This window comes from Malaclemys terrapin, chromosome 2 (assembly GCF_027887155.1).
Source record: "Malaclemys terrapin pileata isolate rMalTer1 chromosome 2, rMalTer1.hap1, whole genome shotgun sequence".
NCBI lineage: Eukaryota > Metazoa > Chordata > Testudines > Emydidae > Malaclemys > Malaclemys terrapin.
Genome location: NC_071506.1, coordinates 138,934,698 through 138,958,507, shown reverse-complemented (window position 1 = coordinate 138,958,507; position 23,810 = coordinate 138,934,698). Strand labels below are relative to the sequence as shown.

The 23,810-nt window shown below is 40.3% G+C and overlaps 1 protein-coding gene across 2 annotated transcripts; it reads left to right on the top strand.

Moving 5' to 3' along the window:
* The first annotated feature begins 912 nt into the window (after positions 1-912).
* On the top strand, positions 913-22,168 carry MXD1 (MAX dimerization protein 1). 2 transcript variants are annotated; one of them, XM_054019860.1, is made up of 6 exons: positions 913-1,065; positions 2,195-2,294; positions 8,214-8,243; positions 14,880-14,994; positions 17,197-17,356; positions 17,454-22,168. In XM_054019860.1, exons 1-6 carry the CDS (start codon positions 987-989, stop codon positions 17,636-17,638), a joined length of 669 nt encoding a protein of 222 aa, XP_053875835.1. In that variant the 5' UTR covers positions 913-986; the 3' UTR covers positions 17,639-22,168. The 2 variants fall into 2 exon arrangements, with proteins under 2 accessions (XP_053875835.1, XP_053875834.1); XM_054019859.1 differs by having other exon boundaries at positions 17,451-22,168.
* Positions 22,169-23,810: the final 1,642 nt, after the last annotated feature.

Here is a 23,810-nt window from a genome sequence, read left to right as displayed (position 1 = left end):
AGCTCCTTTTTCTTTCTGGGTGGCCTTTTGTTTTGTCTAATCAGTGTTCCACTGTACATGTCTGCAGCTATATCCCCCACTGCATCCAGCCACCTGGGCCGTCCATCTTCCTTCTATACTCCCTATATCTTATGTACTGTCTCCACCTTGCATCTCTCTCTGCCCCCTCGAATCCAGCCCTTTGTATCCCCTCCCTGCATTCCCTCTTTTCTCTCCCTCCCTTGCACCTTGGAATTTCCTGGTCCTTGCACCCTCCCTGCATTGTTAGGCTCCAAAGCCTGACATCTGGCCCCAGGGGCCTTGTCCCCGCCTCTTCGGCCTTGCTGCTCACTGATTGGTTTGTTCCTTTGGAAGGAGCCAGTGGGCGGCTGGACGGACGGTTGAAGTTGCGAAGGGGGGAGCTTTACACAATAGAGGGAGGGCCTTTGGGAAGGCTTGACCAATCAGAGGTAAGAAACGGGGCATTGTTGGCTAAGCTTATTGGAGAAGACTAGGTGGGGCGGAACCATGAAAGTTCTAACCAATCGTAACTTCCGAAGGCGAGAGGGGCGGGGCCGTTAGAGCAGTTGTCCTTTTGGACCGCGCAATGGGTGGTGCTTCCTAAGAATTGGCCAATTAGAAGGTAGCTAAGGGATGGGGCCGGGACCTAAGGCTACTGGGCCAATCAAAGAAAAGAGGCGGGCCTATAACCAAGAGGCGGGAATGTGGACAAAAAGGCCAATCATAGGCGAGGAAAATAGAAGAGAGGGGGGGTCTTTATATGAGCCGACCAATTAGAGGCCGGGGCTTGTCTCTGGGTATCCAATGAGCACCGCGCTGGCAGGGGGCAGTGGGTTGGGTTGCGGGGGGGTTGGTTGCCCGGGGTCTGTCAGAGCGGAGCAGGAGGGAGGGGGATAAACATTCGGGCTGTGGGCACCGGCTGTTGCAGCTGCTGCTCCGTGAGGCTCCGCGGCAGGGCGAGCGCAGGGCCCCGGTAGCGGTGTAAGATGGCGGCGGCGACCCGGGTCTGTGTGAACATCCAGATGCTGCTGGAGGCGGCCGAGTACCTGGAGCGGAGAGAGCGAGGTACCGGCCCCCGGAGACGGCAGCCAGCCCGCCCGCCCCCCTTCTCTGGGGCCTGGCTCGGGATCCCGCCTCATCCTCGGGGATAGCGGGGGGGCCTCCCGCCGCGGGAGAGACCGGGGTGCTCCCCCTCCCCCCGCCGGGCCCGCCCCCCATAGCAGAGACCGGGGTGCTCCCCCTCCCCCCGCCGGGCCCGCCCCCCATAGCAGAGACCGGGGTGCTCCCCCTCCCCCCGCCGGGCCCGCCCCCCATAGCAGAGACCGGGGCCTGGTTTCGCCCCCCCCCCCCCCGCAGGAGAGACCGGGGTGTCGACAGCCTCCTCCCCCCCCCCCCGCCCGGGGAGAGGGTCCAGGACCAGCCCCCGGGAGAAGGGCCTCCCCTGAGGCCGAGCTATCCCCGGCGGCGGGTGCTGACCGAAGACCGCTCCCCACCAAGGAGCCAGCGGCCTGCGCCGCCGCTTCCCCCACCGGTCGTCGGCAAAAAGCGGAACCGAAAGGAGCCGGGATCCCATCCCGAGCGCGGAGTCCCCTCTCCCGAGCGGTGACCATCGGCGCTGGCTCCCGAGAACGCCCTGCACCGGCTCCCCCTTCCTTAGCCCGGCTGCTGTTACCCCTGCCCCTCGGGGCCCACCCTAATCCCCCTCCCCCATCCGCTCTGCTCCCCCAATCGTCCATCTTGGGGTGTGGAAAGATCCTTACCCCCAGGCACACATTGCAACTCCTGGGGTATAATCCCACCACGCACAAACGCCCTGGCTTTTTGTGTAGATCTTTCCATGGAGGGGTGTCCCCTCCAAGAAACAAGTGTTATGGAGATTCCCATGTGTGGAATGGGGAGAAAGGGACCCATCTTCCAGATCCCCACTTAAAAATCCCTATTGCTTGCCGTTTACATGGTTTCCCCCCATGTATGGCGTGGGCTTGTCATCCCCGTGCGGGAAACAATGGATTGCCTGGACCTGGAGGGTTTTGTATAAGGCTCTGTGTGTTATTCATTAGCAGATAATTTAGTAATCTTCTTGATTTCCACCGTTGGACTTCCAAATATGTTTTCCTCCCACCCCCAAATACTCCTGGATGTCTGTATGTTTGGGGCTAACTTAATGATCGAGTGAAATCCTGGCTTTTTTTAGAAGCTGAACATGGCTATGCCTCTATGTTACCCTACAATAACAAGGACAGAGATGCCTTAAAACGGAGAAGCAAGTCGAAGAAAAACAGCAGTAGTAGCAGGTAATGGCAAATATATGGTACTTGCATCTGTGTGTGTGTGATCTGATTTATGCAGAAGCTTGTGGTGCAAAATTCTGCCATTTCTACTATGATTATAGCTCTGTGACAATGTTGGCTATGTGTCTTTCGACTTATAACTCACCATACAGTGGTATTTTTAATTAAAGAGTTGTTGTTTTTCTCATTCTGTGCTTTCTCACTTGACAAAATCTTTGTGTTAACAACTCAGATTTTTAAAACATTCCATTTAGTAACTTTATTTAGGCTTTTTACTTCTATCTTTAACTTGGGAAATGAAGGTACTAATCAGTTTCACTTTTGCTTTCAGTCAACTATATGTTTAGGCTTTCCTGCATTAACACAACAGTTTAATGTTTGGATTGCAAATACTGATGGGGTATGTCCCTATTTAGTTTCAATGCAAACCATTTAAAAAATAAAATGAGGCGCAATGTGGTTATAATAAAGGGAATATATTGTAATTATATAATGCCTCAGTCAAATTCGGCCCAAACTTTGGTTTTGGCACTTCAAGAAAACAGAAGTATTTTTAACACACCCGTTCAGATATCTTTTTATGTCAGTGAAATAAAACTTTTCAACTAGAGCATGGATACTCAAAGGTAAAATTTATAATATTTCTTACTGAGATAGGTGTGCATACATTTAGACTATTGTGTGCATGTTTAACTGCAGTAATATATGAACATAGTCAAACATTTTGATACTAGTTACTTTCTAGGGAAACCTCTAAAGAACAGAAACTCTAATTTTTTTGCTGTATTTGATTTTTGTTTCTCAGAAAATGTGGAATTTTTGCCATGCGACATGATAGAAATGTTTTTTTCTAAAGCTAATGTGAAAATTGAAGGAGTCTTATCTTTCATTCAAGATTTATGTGCAATGTTAAATTCAAATTTTCTAACATTTTCTATTTCACTTTAAGTGTGCAGGAATTCTTAACTAAAGCTAAATTATATGACTGAGTGCAGAAAGTGACATGGTTCTAGTTTGACACTTTGATTAAATCTTGCTTCCAGTGCCACTTTTGTTTGACAGCCTGATTTATTTATTGTTCATCTTGAAATCCATCTAGAGATTTGCTGCAGATTATTCATCTTTGGTTTAATATACATCTTGTTCTGGGGGCAGCTAAAAATGCTAAATCACCCAGTACTGGAGATGTTTTGCTGGGATTTAATCCATCCAAATTCATTTCAGTCCAAGCCGCTGAACTTTAAATTGGATAGGCAACTTCTGCAAGCCTTTTTTAGTGAAGTTTTTTAGGTCCTAAAGACTTGCAGGTTAAAACTGAAATTCCTGTCTTGTTTTAGGTGCTTGCAACTCTCTCCATTTAGTAGTAGTATGTATAAATGCAAACTGCTACTTTTAGGTAATGCTTGTACTGTGATGGAGACTCATAAAAGCCAGGAAGTTCTCAGTTAAAGCTCTGTCCTTAACTCACCCTGTTTTTACTATGGTTAGTGGCCTAAGCTTAGTACGTGATGTGCACCATATGTGCTGCAATATTTTGGTACAGCATAGGAAAAGAAGGATGGAATTTCAGTGTGAACTTTGAACTTGGGTTTTTGTCCCAACCTCGGTGTTTAGAATCTTACTTGGGCTGTAGACTGTCATTTCAGTGCATGTCTAATACAGAACGAATATTGACCAGTGCTAAAGAAAAGTCTAATAGTCTTGATGACTTCTTTGTATCTCTATACTAAGAAGGACATATTTCACAATGCAGATGGAAGGCCTCTCAAATTTCAAGAAATTTTAAGGGTTTGATTTATTGAAGTACAGAAAGATGTCTGAAGGATTTTACAAATGCTCTCCCCCCCCCCCCCCTCTTATTTTTAAACCTTCTGGGCCAAGATTTTGTATGTCATTTTTTGTCAGAGAGAGAGTTTTGCAGCTGAGTACCCTAGAAATCCTTTAGAAATGGAGGTTGACAGTACAAGAGCTGATTTACTTCTTAATGTATCTAGTGAAAATTTAATCAGCATTTTTTTTTTCAGCCTGTCTCACAGAATTCTGTAATTACAATCTTAACTATTAAAATGAATTGTAAAGCTCAACTTTGTAACTGACCTGCAGGAATAGTATATTTAAAGGTGTGCAATGTTGGCATTGGAGAGTGAGCTCTTTCTTATGTATACATTAAATGCTCTAAAGATCAGATCATAATTAATGGAGAAATAGTACGATAGAGAGAAAGCAGTTTGAGCAAATTCATCTCTAAATGTCGTGTGGGTGAGCCTGGCCTGTTTTTAGCTGTTCTGTCTAGGGACTAAATATTTCCTGTTTCATTAGGAAATGTGAAATGACTCCTTGTTTTAATCAGTTTAATTCTTTAGTGTCCCTTTAAACTTTTTAATTAAGACAAAATCTGCTTTTGTTAAAGTAATACCTAATATTACAATAGCTGAAATATTAATGGGCAGGAGCATAGAGATGGGCAATTACTTTGTTGGACAGCTCTGTATATAGTCAATTTCAGTCTGTGTAGTCTTTTTAGGCCTACTTGACTTCAGTGGAGGGCAGATTAGGTCTTCTATCTCCTGTTTGTGAGAAACTGTCACTGAAATGGGGGAAAAGGCATATGTTAAACAGGAACATCTGATTGTAAAACACAGCTTGGCAAGTGGCCCCAAGGGCATATATAATACCTGAAGCTACTTCTAATTCTCTTTTTTTAAAAATGGTTAGATTACAAGCTGACGGTTTCCCTTTAACACCAATTGTGGAGGTGTCTTAGAGTAGCAAGAATAACTTATTTCTGGCCTACATAACAATGGAATGAGTTAATACTGAGTTCATATGGAAAATGGTGCAGCCATTTTCCTGTATCTGTAATGGAACAGGTGTTCATTAAAAGGTCAAAGTTCAGAAGTAATCCTAGTTGCATGCCCAAATTCTGCATTTAAATTCTAGAATGTGATCGATATTAACTATAGTATAGTTATAGGTCTGTGTGACCAGTATGATTGACCATTTTATTGTCCAATATCAGCTAACAGTCTGTCAGAGAGAGGTGAGGGTATTTTTTTATATTGAGTTTAAGGTTGGCATTTTATGCTAGGTCTGCAGACCTGTCACTATGCCATAAGCATGGTTAAGCCTGCATCTTTGGAATGGAAATTCTGCAACACTGCTATTCACAAAAATGTGGCAGTGGCTTCTGTAGCTAATTAGAGATACTGTCTCTTTCCCTTTTGGAAGGGGAAGAAGATGGGTACTATGTACACTGGACAGCCATTTAGCTAGTGTAGATATGGTTACTGTGCCCTTCTCTGTATTAACTTCCTGGAAATGGTCTCTGTTTGTTTGGAGTTCTGAACACAGAAATTGATTGCTATCAATGTTGCTTTGAAACTGACAAACAAAACACTAACATCTCTTGAAGTTATTATGCTCAGTCTTTCCACTTCAGATAAAAAATATTTGAATACGTTCCAAGTAAAGGAAACTAACGTTTATCACTAAGAGCTGAGAATCTTGTCTACATGGTAATGTGCAAACTATCCACCTTAGGGTTTATGTTGTAAAAATAGAATTCACCAGCTAATAGAACTATATTTTTGGATACAAAACTTAACTGTGTCCAGGAACACTTTACTAATGGTAAGTCCAGAGAGGATGTATTTCATTAACAAACTAGTTTGTAACAGACATCTGAAACTTTTGGAACCAGTATTGAATTGATATGTCCTATTTAAGACACAACAGACCACTAGTAAACTACAAGTTAATTGTAATGTCTTGGACTTGGGCAGTCAAAATTCGGAGGTGAGGAAGGGCTCAAACTTCTTTGTTTCTCTGGTTTTTATCCAGAAGAGTCAGTGGGGAAAACCGGTGGAACCAAAAATACGTCTGTCCTCTTTTCAGCCATTTACAGATGCCCTAGCAGGGGAACTTGTGTCTCCATTACATTTCAGACTAATGTGCCTCCATTTAAATGATCTACTAAGAAATATGGACCTTTCATTCTCAATGGAAATCAAAATATCTTGTGATTTTTTTTTTTTTTTAAATGTTTCGAAGCTAAATGTTTGCATTTCAGAACAGATCACTTTAAATAATGCAATCTGAAAGTAAACAAATGGAGCCATGTTAAAATTAATGTCATTAAAAAACTGGAGGGAGGGGGGAATAACTTACCAAACAAAGATAAAGCTATTATGAATGAAGTTTCTATGAGGGATTGCAAGCGAGTAAAAATACCAAAAATATAATTTGCAGTGACCTCAAAGTATAAGTTCCTAGTGTTGCTTATTTAGCAATAAAATCTGCTTAATTTATTGAAACCTCTAGAAAACACAGTGGGAAAACTGGCACTCTCTGGCTCAGGCACAGGATAAATCAGATGGAAGGCTTCAGATATATACATTCCATGGTTGTGGTTTTTCCCTCGGGTTTTCTGTCACGCAGTAATGCTATCCCTGAACGATAACAGGCTTCGTTTAAAGCTTTAAAGAGTAGTTGTGGCAGATTTCTGTTATGAGCATGTGTGCATATATTAGGAGGCCTCATTTCAACATTAAGTCAACAGTAACTTGAAAACTATTTAAATCTCTTTAGTTATTCTGGATCCTCTTCTTTATAAGAGAACCCTGCAATAGTTCTCTTGTTTTCTTACTGTTTCCCTAAAATCTTGCAGGGGGAGAAGGAAGAACTTCTGAATTATTTGCAAACCAATATAATACCAATCTAGACTATAACCTTACATTTAATATGTCATTCTTCCATGTAAAAATTAAAAGCATTATAGTCTGTCATTCGCCTCTGGAAAAGTTTTCTACAGATCTCCTGTGTTCACGTACCCGATCTTCAGGATATTATTTCTCTACAAAGCTGGTGACTTAGTGATTGAATACAGTGTACAAGTCACATGGTTCAATTGGTATCACTCATTGGTATCCATAGGCCTTGGGATCAAATCTGTGTCATGCTCACTGCTACACTGTTTAAGGTGCCATCCTTTATAAAAAGCTGGAAGCAGAAGTTAAGAATTCAATAAGAGTTAACAAGGATTCCCGTGGCACCTTAAAGACTTAGATTTATTTGGGCATAAGCTTTTGTGGGTAAAACACCCCCCACTTCTTCAGATGCATCTGAATACAAGTTAAGGCTACTCGACATTAGATTGTGGTGTCCAGACTGTCTAAGCACTTGTCTGCTAGTGTTTAATTATTGTTGTGTTATGGTACTTACCTCATTATTTTGGGATCTCTGATGTTAAAGGTGCTATTTAAAACCATATTTTATTCTGCAATATAACTCTTAAAGACACAAATATATAACAGTGTTTTCAGGCAAGAGTTACAAATACCACCTAAGAGTAACAAAATTCAGGCAACTTTTCTCCATTTCTTCAGTGTTTTTTTTCTTACTTTGCATTTTATAGGAGTTTATATGTCAAGTTGGCTTCTCTCATTATGTGAATCTTTTGCACAGCAATAGGGAGATAAATACTTAAAAATCCTCCCCAAACCACCAGTTGGCAATGCACTCAGGGGCATGTCTGAAACTATACTTGACTCTTAATTGATTAGATGTCAAATAGTGTTAAGATGGGGCAATTTGCCATTCTCTTCCTATGCTAAAATAACCACATTTTTGGTCTGCACCACCATCATGCTCTTGGCTTTGCAGCTCTTTCTGGGCTTATATTGCCATTTTGCTGGCAGAAAACCCATACTGTGTTGCTCCACACTTCTTCACTTTGTCCTGGTTGCTTCCAGCCTTTTTGGTGTCCCCAGGGTAGCTAGTAGCTTTCTCTGAAGTGTGTTAGTGGCTTGCAGCTCTTGCAGTGAATGGTTACAAAAACTGTTGCATTGATATTCTTAATCACCGTGCATGTAGTTATCTGCAACTGACAACCATTAAATAACTAATTCCTTGTTTATCTTTCAGGTCAACGCACAATGAAATGGAAAAGAACAGGTGAGTTTGTAGGATTCATTAAGTATTTGCACTAACTTTTATTCCATTCCCCTGCATCCCCCACTGGGATTGTCCAGGTCCTCCTTTCAATGGAGCAGTAATACCAGAGGGAGGTGCAAGGTACATCTTCAGGCAGGACTGATTCTCTGAGCAGTCTCTAAATCTAAGAGTTCAGTTTTTATTGAAGTTGTTTTTTTTTTTTTGGGGGGGGGGGGGGGAGGTACCCTTGAGTACCCTGTTAGCTTACCCATATAGGCATGGGTAAGCTAAAATGTCACTTTAAACTGAAAATTGGTGTGGAAATATATCCTGCTTTCTGACCACAACATCTGCAGTAAGCAAGCATAAACTGCAATGTGGGGGAGAATGGCAGTTCTGTGTGAGCTCAGATGTGTGCATTACAGCAACTAGAGACTACTGATTCTAGGAATTATGTTTTCATCAATCCCAGATCTTCTGGGCCTCTTACCTGGAATATGTTGTTCATCCTTCAGAGTCTAAGCGCTGATCGGGAACATTTCCTCATAACACCCGTGTGCAGTTATTCCATAACTGCCTTCAGCAGTATTTCTTGGACCTTTTCTTGAAGCTACTGGTTCTGGTCACCTTCTGTCAGGGTACCTGGGTCTAGATAGACCACTCATCTGATCAACTATCGCACTGTTTGTGTCCTTAGCACTATACAGAATTTAACCTGTTTTTTGTTGGCTGTTTTGACAAGGTTGTGGCATCATTAAATCTGCCCTTTTACCCTGTATCTTGGTAAATGTACTTTGCAGTCAAGACACAGGAACATGGTTTTTAAGACTATAACACTTTAAAATTGGAGAACTTCATAATAGGGCTTAAACTTTGTTTTCAGCTCTTTTGGCTCAGTCAGCATACTTCTTGCAGGGAGGAAGGGGGCTGGGAGAAGGGCTATTGTGTATGAATACTTGTAAAGTGAGGTATCCTTGTGTTTGTGGTGCTTCGATAAGTAACTTGGTAGTTTGGGAAAAGAAAATAACAAGCTGACACTCCCCTTAGTGTGAAACCCCAGGCTACCATAATAGTTGTAAAAAGAACAGGAGTACTTGCGGCACCTTAGAGACTAACAAATTTATTAGAGCATAAGCTTTCGTGGACTACAGTCCACTTCTTCGGATGCATGGCTCTCTTATGATCTATTACAAGATGTAAATAGCAAATTTCTCATTAGCTAGCTCTGTCAGAGTTCAGTGTAAGCTTTTGGGTAGTTACTTTCCAGAGTCACAAAATTATCACTTGATAACTTGAGAAACTAAAGAAAAAATGCTTTAAAAAACTATTGAATACATTGCATCTCTCCTACTTACTCTGCAGTAGCAACTACACCATAGCTGTATTGAAATCCTGTTTAAATTATTGTCCAAACAATGAAGTACAGCAAGTGTCATTTATTTTAAGCTCTTATCGAAAAGGTGATTAGGAAAACAGCCAGTGTATTTCTCTGGAATGTATTCTCTTTCTAAATAAAATTGTTATTCTCCCATTGTTGTACATGTAGGAGTGAAACAAAGTATTTTGATGTCTAAGACTTTAACTGCTGCTAGTCTCAAGAGTTAACTACTTAGATGCCTTATGGAGACTTTAAAGTGGCTCCTCAACGTTTCTGTACACAAAGAGTTAATATCAAGCTGTTAGGACTTTGCAGTTATTCAAAAGTACACCTCTACCTCGATATAACGCTGTCTTCGGGACCCAAAAAAATCGTACTGCGTTATAAGTGAAACCACGTTATATCGAACTTGCTTTGATCCACCAGGGTGTGCAGTGCTCCTTCCTCCTCTCCCCCCTCCCCCACCCGAACACTGCTTTACTGTGTTATCGGGTCGCCTTATATTGGGGTAGAGGTGTACTAATTTTGCAGTCAACATTGGTTATCTGTTTGGAACTTGAATAGTGTGGGAACCAGTTTAACTTGATAATTGGGGCCAAATTCTGGTTAGATAAATACCACATCGCATCTAAGATGGAAAATTAAGCTTGTTGTTAAGCATTATCCTTAATGTAAGGAATCTGATTACTTTCATTACAAGGGACTTGAAAGATCAATTGTCTCTGACAGCAAACTTTATTAATTGAGGAATTTGGCTTTGCCAATGGGAGAATTTTGTCTAATCTAAAACTGTGGTTGTATTGTCACTCAGTAAAAATTATGCTGAAATATGCTTTAAAAGAAGTTTAAGCATAAGTCTGCTTATGTAAAGTAGAAGTTGGATCTGGAAAATCAAGGGTCATGCAAAGTCACATGCTAGATTTCTAGGAATCTCACTTGCTGTTGTACAAACTCCATAATGTTAAGGGTTTGACATCTAACAAGTGACTTTGAAATTAACTTGATGCCCACTACAGTCTCTCACTTAAGTATTGTGGACCATAGTTGTAATACCTCTATAGGTACTACAGACCGTTCTTGTGTAACTCCATTAAGGCAGGTTGGATAAGTCTGTTCTGAAGGTAGGAGATCTTATTTTGGGGTTGCAAACAGTGTTAAGCAGGGATTCATCACTGGGCCCCATCATTGGATTTACCATAGGAGTAAAGATTATCCACTCTGTTTGCTTACATAAAATGCTTTCAGAACTACAGCGCAAATGATTGTTTGTTTAACTTGTAGTGTGCTTAGAGCAAGATATGCAGATAATTGCAACATCTCAATTTGAACTTCTTATGACAATTAGACATTTCAAAGACAGGTTATGTTGCAACCACTGCCAAATAATATGACCTAAATGTCAGGATCAACAAGAGCATTTGAATAGTATTGAAACTCACCTGTCTTGGAACTATCCTCACTCCCAATATCCTAATGAAGCCGTTTCCTTGAGTATCTAAAAAGCTAGCTCTGCATATTGTCATCCATATGCCTGCTTTATGAAAGCAACTGGGCATTTCGCTATGTGCAAGGATCAGATTAAACAGTGTACCCTGTATATATGGACTTCTAGCCACTGTCAAAGTGCTAGAGAACTCCTGTAGTGGAAGTTGAATACTGTAGCATAGCCTTGATGAGGATGCAACTTCACTAAATGGATTGTTTATGAATGGAGATGCATACACCAGAGCAATTGATCTGAAACTGGCTAATGGGAAATAAACAAAGGTAGGCAGAGGAAACATTTGTAAAGGTGCATTCAGAGTTTACAACTGTGTAATATTGACATGCTACATTAGAGGAGTTAGTTGTCAATGGAATTAACATGAGGGGGTGAAGTTGTTTGAAAATAGTTGGTGCACCCAGGAAGCAGTGTCAGATAAGCCTTCAATTGCAGCTGATGTCACCCTTGAAAACACTAGTTTCAAATCTCCTTCTGACCAAATGCATAAGGCATCATTTAACCTCTGTGGGCTGGAGATTGGGCTCTGGGACCCCACAAAGGGGGAGTGTCCCAGGGATGAGGCTGGAGCCCAAGTTCTAATGTCCTCACTGCAATTTTACAGCCCTGTAGCCTGGCCCTTTGAGACCTAGTCAGCTGACCAGGGCTCGCTGCAGGTGTCTTATTGCAGCGTAGACATTTTCAGAAGCTCTCAGCTTTGGTAACTCTGCCTTGAAGGTGTGGCGAGACAATAAAGGGCTTGGCTTTTTTCCTCCCCAGAGATGCTGAGTACCCATAACTCCTATGAAAAACAGTGGGAGCTGTGGGTGCTTAACACTGCTGAAAACCAGCCCTAAGTCACTGGCTCAAGGTCCTATGCATGCTAATTTAGACCCATGGCAGAGCTGGACTGTGACTAGAACTTAGATGTCGACTGATTAGAGGAAAAGACTGGAGCCAGGACAACATTCCAACAAAATGAATGTTGTGTGAAATGTCTTGTTTCTCTAAAGCATTGTGACCAAAACACTCATCAATCAGTCAATGCTTTTTACCTTAAATGTAAGGTTAATACTTAATGGTCAGGTCTGTATTTGAAGTGCTCTTAACACTTTGCTGACTTACAAACCTTGGATTGTAATTCAGAAGACCACACCTCATAGTGCTGTTTCTTGTTCAGTCTCTTTCTCCTGGCTATTCACAGATTATTTTTAAGACACCTTTGGTTTTAAGAATATACTTACACTGCCTCCTGCACAACACAGCAAAAGGCTGATCTACATAGTACCAGAGCCAATGTAAAACACTTTACAGAATGAAGAGATGTAAATAGTGGTGCCCCCAGGGGATCTGTACTCAGACCAGTACTAGTCAACATATTCATAAATGATCTGGAAAAAGGGATAAACAATGAGGTGGCAAAATTTGCAGATGATCCAAAACTACTCAAGATAATTATCTCCAAAGCAGACTGCGAAGAGTTACAAAAAGATCTCACAAAATTAGGTGACTGGGCAATAAAAAGGCAGATGAAATTCAATGTTGATAAATGCAAAGTAATGCATTTTTGGACAACATAATCCCACTCTACATATAAAACGATGGGGTCTAAATTAGCTGTTACCACTCAAGAAAGAGATCTTAGAGTCATTGTGGATAGTGCTCTGAAAACATCCACTCAATGTGCAGTGGCAGTCAAAAAAAGCTAACAATGTTTGGAATCATTAAGAATGGCATAGATAATAAGACAGAAAATATCATATTGCCTCTATATAAATCCATGGTATGCCCACATCTTGAATACTGCATGCAGATGTGGTTGCCCCATCTCAAAAAAGATATATTGGAAAAAGTTCAGAAAGAGGCAACAAAAATTATTAGGGGTATGGAACAGCTTCCATATGAGGAGAGATTAATAAGACTGGGACTTTTCAGCTTGGAAAAGAGATGACTAAGGGGGGATGTGATAGAGGTCTATAAAATCATGACGGGTGTGGAGAAAGTAAATAAGGAAGTTTTATTTACTCCTTCTAACACAAGAACTAGGGGTTACCAAATGAAATTAATAAGCAGCAGGTTTAAAACAAACAAAAAAGTATTTCTTCACGCAACGCACAGTCGACCTGTGAAACTCTCTTTGCCAGAGGATGTTGAGGACCAAGACTATAACAGGGTTCAAAAAAGAACTAGATAAATTCATGGAGAATAGATTCATCAATGGCTATTAGCCAGGATGGGCAGGGATGGTGTCCCTAGCCTTTGTTTGCCTGAAGCTGGGAATGGGTGACAGAGGATCTTACTTGATGATTAACTGTTCTATTTGTTCCCTCTGTTGTATCTGTCATTGGCCACTGTTGGAAGACAGGATATTGGGCTAGATGGACCTTTGGTCTGACCCAGCATGATCGTTCTTATGTATTAGTACTCCCTATACTGTAACTAAAAATGGGGCTCTGTCAGTCTGGTGGACTTTTTTTGCACTGTTGAACATTTCAGAATTGAAAGGCTTTTCTAATAAGATGGGAAAGCATAACTATCTTAATCAACTATTAGCTCAAGAAATACCTCAAACCAGTCTTTCAAAACTGTTGCTTTTCTTAAAACTTATTTCAAAGTACTGCATACTGGGTACAGCAAGTGGATACTATGAAGACATGTCTTGTAGCTGAGAGTAGCCATTTCTGATATAAAAGACTTAACATTAAAACCTGTCTTATCCTGTAGGATCATTATTATTGTTTGTGGAATTAATTTGTTCACTGACATAAAACCTGGGGACATAAACAACCTGTTGTAGTAAATGGTGCAGAATTATAGATTGTCATGAGAAATGTTTGATCAGGTCTAAACTTAGTTTTGCCAGCCTAGCTACATTGGCGGGGGGAGAGATGGAGAGGGGAATCATAACTCTAATCGACATACCTATGCCAGCAAAAACACTAGTGTAGATGCAGCTTTTATTGGCAAAAGTCCTTTTGTCAATAACTAATCTTATTCAGGGAACTAGGATAAGCTATAGAAGCAAAAGCCCGCTTTTACCGGTATAAGCTGTTTCAAATCTAGGACAATTTGCCAGTATAACTATACTGGCAAATCCTTTCCCTTGTAGACAAGGTGTTAGTAACCAGCAGTGGATGTGGCTAGAAATGCTCATGGAAGAGATTGTGTTGAATAAGGTGATGTGTACCTGCTCTACTTCACATGGTAGCACCTGCAGTAGGTGGTCACAGTAGTTACTCTACAGTAGGGTAGGGAAACTATATACTGCTTGAGCGCTGATTGGGAAAAACATTATTGGCATGTATTGGGCTTTACATGATGTGCAATGTGATGTTGCTCTTCCTGTTTTCATTTTTAATTATACCACCTTAATGACTGATGTAGTTCTTGAATTTTAATATGCATGAAGATGGTCATGGGTATAACGAGTGTAGGTTGAAATTTTTCTCTAGCTTGTCCTCCTGCTGCTTAACATTTTCAGTGTAATTGAAACTCTTTCTTCCAAGCCATTGTACCTCTGTTTCTGGAATGCTAGTGCTTCATAGTACAGCTCTAAGGGAGAAAATGCATCTGAAATTATGCCAGGATGCACTATTCATCTTCCAAAAATAGAAAGGAATGGATATCCTTATTCTTCTAACACCAGCTGCTGATGTCACCAATTGTATTATTTACTGTTGTTATATTTGCCATAGCTGCTTGCAGATGTGAGGTCCTCTTGAATGTTGCCTAATCCTACCTAGTTGCTGTTGACCACATAATGAATATTTACATGATGTATGAACTTTGTATTTTACAGACGTGCTCATCTGCGGTTGTGTCTGGAGAAGCTGAAAGGGCTGGTACCACTTGGGCCTGAATCCAACAGACATACTACACTGAGTTTACTAACAAAAGCTAAATTGCACATAAAGGTGAGTTCAAGTTAGTTTAATCATGTAAGTGAGCACGCCAAGCATTACTGAATGCTGTAAAAACTATTGCTTTGACAACAAATTGTGGATAAAATCCTGTTTCAGAACCAGTTCTTTAGTCATGTCCACTTCTGAAGTCTGTCTCCTGCAAACAAGAGAAGTAATCTTCACACATATGACTGAAATGGCATAGGGATGAAAGGGACAATGATTGTTCCCCAAAATAATTTCCTGCTGATGCTCTTAGTCGCAATCAGTGAAGACCAGATCTGTCTAAAAGTTTTTAACTTAATTTCTCAGTCTCTCCGGGGGGTCTAAAAATAAGTTTCAGCTGGGTGGACTGCTTCTTACCTCCAGCTGTAGCTGGACTGGTCAGTGCTTAAAGTAGCAGGATGAAGCTCTATGCTCCTGCCAGTGAAGAGATGGGAGGAAAAAGTTCCCAAGAGGGTCACCTTTGTGGGTTCAAAAAGCTTCAGCGCTATGGACAGTAGAAACCCTTTGATCTTGATTCAGACACTAAGATCAGCCTTCATTCTGACCCTATAATGGTAAGTGTTTCAAGTTGTTGGTTTTTTTTTATACTTTTGTTGAGAAACATCAGTCTCCTGATGATATGATTTGTCTCAAGGAAAACACTGACACACACTGAAACATGGAATCCATATGAATTGCATACCTGAAGACCTTACTATTTAAAGGAAGAAATATCTCTCTTCTAGCCAAGAGTTAAGATATAACAATACTAGCTTTACAGTAGCACCCTGACAGGGAGAAAAGGCTTTGATTCCCAAGCTAATTGTGATGCTGTAACTTATAGATGCTAGTTGGTTAACATTTTTCAGACATGCTAACATGGTTAAACTGGCTGACCGGCTCAGCTGTGGATTCAGGCTATTGTTAATCAAGACTCTGTCCTTGTATACAGATTTTTTTCTCATCACAATTATCTATGGACGTGATTTTAATGTTACGTCTCACGTATATTACTGTAGCATCCAGAGGCCTGAGTTGGGACCTTCAGACTGTTGGGCATTGTACAAATATAAAATCTGTGCCCCAAGGAGTTTGTCTCAATATTTGTACTATTCGATAGCTTGCTTCTTTTTTTAAAAAAATTAATAAATAAAAAAATATTTAACTTTCAGTTGAATGGTTTTGATATCTTTCCTTAGCAATACCAAATATTTTTAGAGTACATAGTATTGTTAAGTGGAAGATCAAGGGGGTGGCACTGAGGGACTTGGTTGGCGTCAGTCTGATTACAAATAGCTAGCTATCAAAGACTTGGAATGTATATTAATAGGATTGAGACACTGCCAGATAATTGCATAAAAACAATTTTGAGGGAAGCATTATTTATACACATCCCCATGTGGCCATTAGATAATTCTAATGCAGCAATAGCTCAATCCTAACCGTGCTCTGTGAGATCTGGCTCTTGCACCAAAGCCCAGCAGGAAAAAACCTTCCCCTGTTGTGGCCACACCATGAGAACACCCAAACTTCGTTTCTTTCCCACTGGCCAAGTAAACAGGAAAAGTCTGCTTCTGTAAATTCTAATGAACTCTGTTTACTTCCAGTGTACTGTGATGCATGGGATGGGGTTAAGGGGAGGGGAGAGATGAGTTGTCTTGAAAGTTCAGAGTTCCTGCTCTGGATAAGCAAATGTGCATTTGGTATGTGAGGCATTTGGAATAACTTCAGCTTTGGTGCTGGTTTTGAAAACCGCTTTAACTGGCAGTCGCCTTTATTGGTGACCAAAGTCTTGTCTTGTTGAGATGAGTGGAGATGCTCACAGTGCACATGACAGCACAGGATGATGCTTTGTGTACAGATGGCAACACAAACCTCAAACCTTTAGCAAGTCTGAAATGCTGACCGTGCAATTAAGGGTGTAATAAAGCAGATATATTTTCACTTTAGCTATGTGCTTCAATTGTTTTCCTTTTAAAATTTTCTTTGGCTCATAACTACCTCGAATACATACTCTTAAAATGTGTAGAACATGCTGACCTAGATTCAAATGCAACTACCTGTCATCAGTCACCTAAAGCCATAGTTAGGTGCCTAAGTGACCTGTCTTTCAAAGGTGCTGAGCACCCATGTCTGAAAATTAGGCCACTTGCTTAAGTGTGTGAGCTTGTAAATGTTGGCCTTAGTCCATAATGTCCAGAAGAACTAACAATGCCTTTTAACCCACAGAAGCTTGAAGACTATGATAGGAAAGCAGTACACCAAATAGATCAATTGCAGCGAGAACAGCGGCATCTGGAAAGGCAACTGGAGAAGCTGGGTATTGAAAGAATAAGAATGGACAGTATAGGATCTACTGTTTCTTCAGAGCGTTCGGATTCTGACAGAGGTGAGTCACTCATTTGGCTAAGACTATCTATACTTGTAGCTGAAACCTTAAAATGCTTTATCAGGTTGTTCCAACACTACTCTTTTGCTTACAGAAGAAATTGATGTGGATGTCGAAAGCACAGACTATTTAATGGGAGACCTAGACTGGAGCAGCAGCAGTCCTAGTGATTCGGATGAAAGAGGAAGCATGCAGAGCGTCTGTAGTGATGAGGGCTATTCCAGCTCTGGCATTAAGAGATTAAAGCTGCAGAACAATCACAAGCCTTGTCTCAGTCTATAAGAAGCAACTCAGTAGCTGTTCCATCCATTGCAGTTTCCCTGTTGGATCTTATTAGGTAGTATATTGGACCGTCCCACAATTCTCTTGCACGTAAATTTAATGTACCACCAACATTAGCGAAATCAGCTTTGCCTAAGTCCTGAAACAGTGCATAGGGTTGTGGGTTATAAGCTACTCTCTGGAGCACACATCTGATTGCATCCACTAGCTTCTCTTTCTGTCATAAACTCATCTCTGTGAGACTGTACATTCCAACCAAATTTTGAAGTACCCAAGAATATTTTAGCAGTAATAGAGAGCTAAAAAACCCTCTTTTTTTTTTTTTTTTTTTTTTTTTTTTTTTTTTGCCTTGATGTTGTTGTCTAGTATTCTAGACCTACCTTGTCTTTGCTTAGCAACATAATATATCTAATATCCAGAACTAGCGGCTAAACATAACTTTGTTTGATCAACAATCTGAAAGGGGAACCCAACTTCCTCATAGTACAGATCTGGAAATGGGTGGACTAAACTTTCAAAAGTAGAGTGTGGAGCATTGTAGCTGTCCTGTCTCTGATACTTCGAGATTTTGCTACACAATTCTCACAACTGTTGCTTTGGAAATTTACTCCTATATATTATGGGTATTGCATTTTTAGTACTGTGGCTGTATTACCACCTGACCCAGTCCTCTTGACCTAACTCATTCAAAGCTCCCATTGACTTAAAGTTCAAAGGGCTGTATATTTGCGGCCTTTACTTTCAAGAGTAACCCCATTGAACTCTATCTCAGATTAGCAGCCAGCAAATGACAGTGGGAATTTTGACTAGTGCAGGACAGTGGGACCAATTTTGAGATGTTCTGAGTAGCTCTTGGAAGATAGTAGGTAATCAGCACCTCGCAGGATTGGGCTGCAAGAACTTGGCAACACAGATATACTGCTCCACCTCTTCCAGATACCTTGATAGGATGTCTTCAGCCTTGCACATCCCAGTTTCTTTAATACCTAAACCCAAATGGTACTATTTCTCTAGTGCAATTTATTGTGACCTCATTGCATTACAGCTGCATATTACTGTTCTAGGCAAGTTTTCCTAGAAGTTTGTTCTTGCTTCTCATCTCTGGGACAATTCTTTTCTACCTCAGAGAGATGAACAAAGATTATCTCAATCCCTTTAGCACAAAAATAATTATGCCTCATTTGTTTCTATAAGCAATGCTTGGTCCTCCTCAAATCTGTTTTACTACAAATTTTAGCAATAACTGAGTGATGAAGCTAGCTGTGCTAACTTTGGGTGTCAGTGATTGGGCACATTTTACAGGATGTTGCTAATACTACCTTACTACAATTATTCAGTGAAGTGCTATTCGCATTAAAGCTCTTCCTCACCGGGTTGAATTATAAGGCACTCTAAAACTGGCTCATAAAAGATTTTGTTGCCAGCCTAAACCTTAATATTTTCCCCCAAAAATGTGGTTTTCAACCTTGCAACATTTTCATTTAAGCTAAATAGAGCACATGTAAATGTACATAATACACATGATCTATAAATAGTATTTATTCATTTTATATAAAATTAATGTAATGGAGATACATTCTTATGCCTTTGTGCTTTTATAGATGTTCTGGAAACTTTGTATGTAGAGGTCTGCTAACAGATAGAGAAATATATATATATAGAGAGAGAGAGAGAGAGACAGATTTCTTCAGTCCTCTTTGCTTGAAACATTTTAAGGTCTTTATATTCAGCCCACTTGGCAAACTCCTCACAATGAATATTCAATATTTGATTCTGGTAGTACAACCAGCTGGTACAAGGTAACCAGAGAAGCCCTAATATCCAACTGAGCAATTTTCACTATATAAAAGGGCTATGTAGTTTATTTAGTGATGGTCAACAAAAGTGGGCTTTCACACTTGCCCGCAGTCTTTAAAAATGCAGTTCGTGAGACTGAACTAGTCAAGCTGCCAAAAGCCACTAAGACACTCTGTAAAGTGCAAATGAGCAAACTATATAAAATTTAGATTTTTCTTAAAATATCCTCAAGCTATTTTTGGATAATTTGAACTCTTTAAAAAAAGAAAAGATGGGAAATGGGGCTAGTGGATTGCTAAAAATCTCCAAAGTATATTCTTTTTGTGTGCTATGCTTTAAAAAAAAAAAAAAAAGGAAATTTTTTAAACAGCTGGAATTTTCAGATGTCCAGCAGATTTGCACTGAACTACAACTTGTATGCCTTTTGCATTTGTAAGCCTGCTTCCTGAGTACAAGCAGAGAATCTTCAGAGAGCTAGCTCAAAACCTGTAAACTTAAAAAAAATGTTGAATATCTGCACTTTGAGGTCCTTTGCTCAATATGTTTTTTCCTTGAAACCTCTTGCTTTCCCCCCCTTCAAATAAGTGTTGCATAAACTGCTTCACAAAACCAAACCTAGAGTTGCAGATATTGCTATCTTTAAAAAGTAGCAAAGTAACTTTAGATATTTGGAAAGTGTCGGAGGGGTATATTTGAAATATTAAATTGTGTACTTTTTTAATTTTAATTTAGAAATACTGAGTCTTAAGGCTTCAGCGTAATGTGTTTTTAATTGTTGTGCCTTTTGAGTTAACTACATTCTTTTTTTTTTTTTTTTTTTTTTTTTTTTTTTTTTCCCCCCTCCCTTTGGTGAAATATTGAGTGTTTTGTCCCTATATAAAACAGTAATTATTTGACCTTTGCACTGTTTGGATGTGGTCCTCTCAATTTTGATGGCATAGAAAATGTTGAACTTTGAAAATGATGCACTAATGTCAAAACTGACACAAGGGTATACGTGGTGTCTTTTCCAAAACTCTAGGCGGGTGCAGTAAATTTTGCTACTGTGGGCTCTAAAGCCACTTTTGTATTGGCTAGGACCATCCTTGGCAGCTTCAAATCTCTCTGGTCCTCTTTGCTAGTCAACAAGCCTCAGGCAGCTAAGTCTACTTCCAAGGCTGCTGAAATGGTAGCATTTTTCTCTGTTTTGCCAGCCTTTTCCTCGAATTCACTGATCCACCAGCATTATTACTAAAGCTGCAGAAAATAAAAAAATTTGTAGATTGTTAGGGGAGTGAGGGACTACTCGAATATTCCAAGTTTACGATTGATAGTTGCACAGATGTGTGTAAATATAAAACACACTTTTTCTTGTGAAAAGGGCAGATTAAAAAATACTGCCATCAGTAACTAAGTTTCAGTGAAAATGGTGAAACCAAGCACACGCTCAATTGGAAGAGAAATCCGAAATTCTTGCACTTAATAATCAGAGCAGAGAAAACAAATTTGCAGTAACTTATGTGTTAATGATGGTCTGTCTTAAACATCTTCAAGTACTGTTTGTACCTATTGATCTTGTTTTCCTGAGTGTTGAGCACCCAGAATCTAATTTCTTCTACAAAGCAGAGCTTTCAACTCTTCACGGTGCTGATAGTCACATCTTGTGAATTTCCAGGGTCCTTGCTAATTCCAATTTATGATGAAAAATCAAAGAGCACTTTTTTGAGCAGCCCTGTAGGTGCCACTAACTTCACAACATCTTATAAGATGATCTGAAACACTTCAGAGCTCTGGACGTTAACAGGCCATGGTCTGCCAGTTGCCACGTTAGCACTTTGTTCTCTAATAAGGCACTTCTCTCCCCCGGTCCTAAACCCACTATAGCTCTATATCGGCTCTGAAAACAAAGAGAGCCCTATATCTGATGTCACTCCAGAGCTACAAATCTGTGCATTAGGCCTACCAACCTAGCCAAGAGAGAGCCCTATGTTATAATGTATGGTGGCTTTTCCTTGCTCATTCAAAGTGTGTGAACTAGATGAAACAGGCATCTGAAATATTATCTAGCAATACGTTCGGGCTTTGAGTTCTTCTTTTGCCCCTTTTGTAATAAATTTCAGGTTTTGACACTGTAATGTATTGGGAAGAATTCTGCTTTTGCCAGGCTATGTATCTGCTCCCCTGAAAGTGTATATTCTGTTGCTTTTTTTATTGCTGCTTGGTCTGCAAGTTGTTTATACTGTCTAGTAGTAGAAACAGGTACCTCGGTCCCAAGCATTACTGAAACATGCGACAGCTGTGTGAATAGCTAGCTGAGTAGACACTCTGGGGTATGGAAGAAATCACCAAAAAATTCCAGCCCCAAATAGTCATCTAGCGTTCAAACGTCTCTATGCTATAGCCAGTTTTTTTTTTTTTTTTTTTTTTTTTTTTTTTAAATCTGGGGTGTAATAAACTTGATCCCTCTTTTTTTTTTTTATTTGGAAGAAGGTTTTTTGTACCATGTTGTTCAGGTGAAAGAATAAACTCGGAGGCAGCTCTACCCAGTTGCTGTTTGCTGAATAGCTGTTGTATGACTGCGCAAAAAAAAAAATTCCAAGTACCTATATCTTCTAAAGTGCCCAAACCTTAAGCGACCTGGGGTTTTGACCAGTTCTATTTGTGCTGTTTTTTCTCCCAAATTGATAAAAGAACCAAACTTGCCTATCTCCCTTTCTCAAGTTGGTGCTCTTAGCAACACTGCTGTTGAACCATCAGTTTTATTTTTGGCAGTCTTCCAAATAGTAAACGGACTAAACAGGGGAGCAAGCAGATGGGAGAATATGAATTCTGTTTCCAGATGTTAAGTTCCTAATGTAAATACCACATCATTATGAATCCTGTGTCAAGACCATATAATGGTGCTTTTTATTACAGTTAGCACATGCATTTTTAGAAACTACATGTTTTAGAAGACCTTGCTGTGTATATGTATACTTCTGTATTGTTCAACTGTTAGATAATAAATTATTTCATTACTAAAGAGAAACAACGTCCTCCCAGTGTTCTTCTGGTTTGACTAGAAAATGCCTTGTGGCGTGAACAGTTTCACTGATTTGTCAGGTACCTTTCAGTAAATGGCAGTCAAAATGTTACTAGCAATCTAGTGATGAAACTCATTATGGCCTCTTGGGCACCCAAAAATTGTCACCCGGAATCACATTATTCACTTTTGAAAACAGTTTCTAGGAGGCAAGAAATTAGTAGGTGGAAATGGCTTAAAGTTATTCCATTCCCTTCCCATTTTAATGACAGGGGAAGAATAACCTTTAAATGTTGCCTGGACTAACGCTTTCAGCTTCCCTTTCAGCAGTAGTTTGTCCCCCAAGAGCTGCTTCCAGTTTTTTGTACTAAACCTCAATTTTGAATACTGAGCATCCTCAGTTGAGATTCCTCAGAATGAAGTGAGCTAAGTGCTTGAGAGGGCCACAAACAACTGCTGAAGGGGAGGGGTTGTTTAGAACTTTCTCCCCTTCTGTTCAGGCCTACACACGCTGTGGCTGTATGCATTCATGTTTTCCAGCCATACAGTGTGAAGGGGGCATGGCTTCATCTCTGCGATGGGGTCGCAACTGTGCATATTGGATAGTTGTGCAGGAGTGTGACTTCACTGGAAAGTCCCAACTAGGTAGCATCCAACGCTGGTGGGCTTGGCACTCTACAAAAGAGCACTCTGGAGCTCGAAAGCTTTTCTCTTGGACTGGAAACTCTTTGGTCATCTCGAAGCAATGCAGATCCTTACTTGTCTAGAGACTCAACTTGGAACCTAATCATAATGCTTATATTTTAAAAGGTAGTGTCAGGTTTTGTTCCTTCCCTCAAGTCTCCATGCAGTTTTTGTGGTTTTACAATCACTCCCTTCTTTCTCTCCCTTATTTTTATATTCAGGACCTACACAACCAAGAGGAACTAATTGTGCATTTGCCAGCACTGGGACTAAAGTGAACTGAAAATTATTTTTCCTTCTGCTGTTAGTCTTGGGTGCTGCATGTCACACTAGCAAATGTACAATCTCAGACCGAATTGTGAAATCCCTTCCCACCCTAAAACCACACCTGTTTCTCTAGTAGCTTAACCTTGCTTGCAGATTCAGACCTTAGTCGGCCTTTAGCAATGACTACACTCCAGAGAAATATGAATCACGAAAAAGCATGCTGAGAGAAAAGGGTTACTACTGCATGATTAAGAATGGCTTTTAATGAGGAAGCTATTGCTATTCGTGTAGCACACCAACTGCAGGATGCTTCAGAAACAGGGAGTATGACAACATCCCAGCCTCAAAGAGCTCACGGTCTAGACTCTAGACAACAGTTAGCAGCATTACAGACTAGATCAGGCACAGCATTCTAACTGTTGT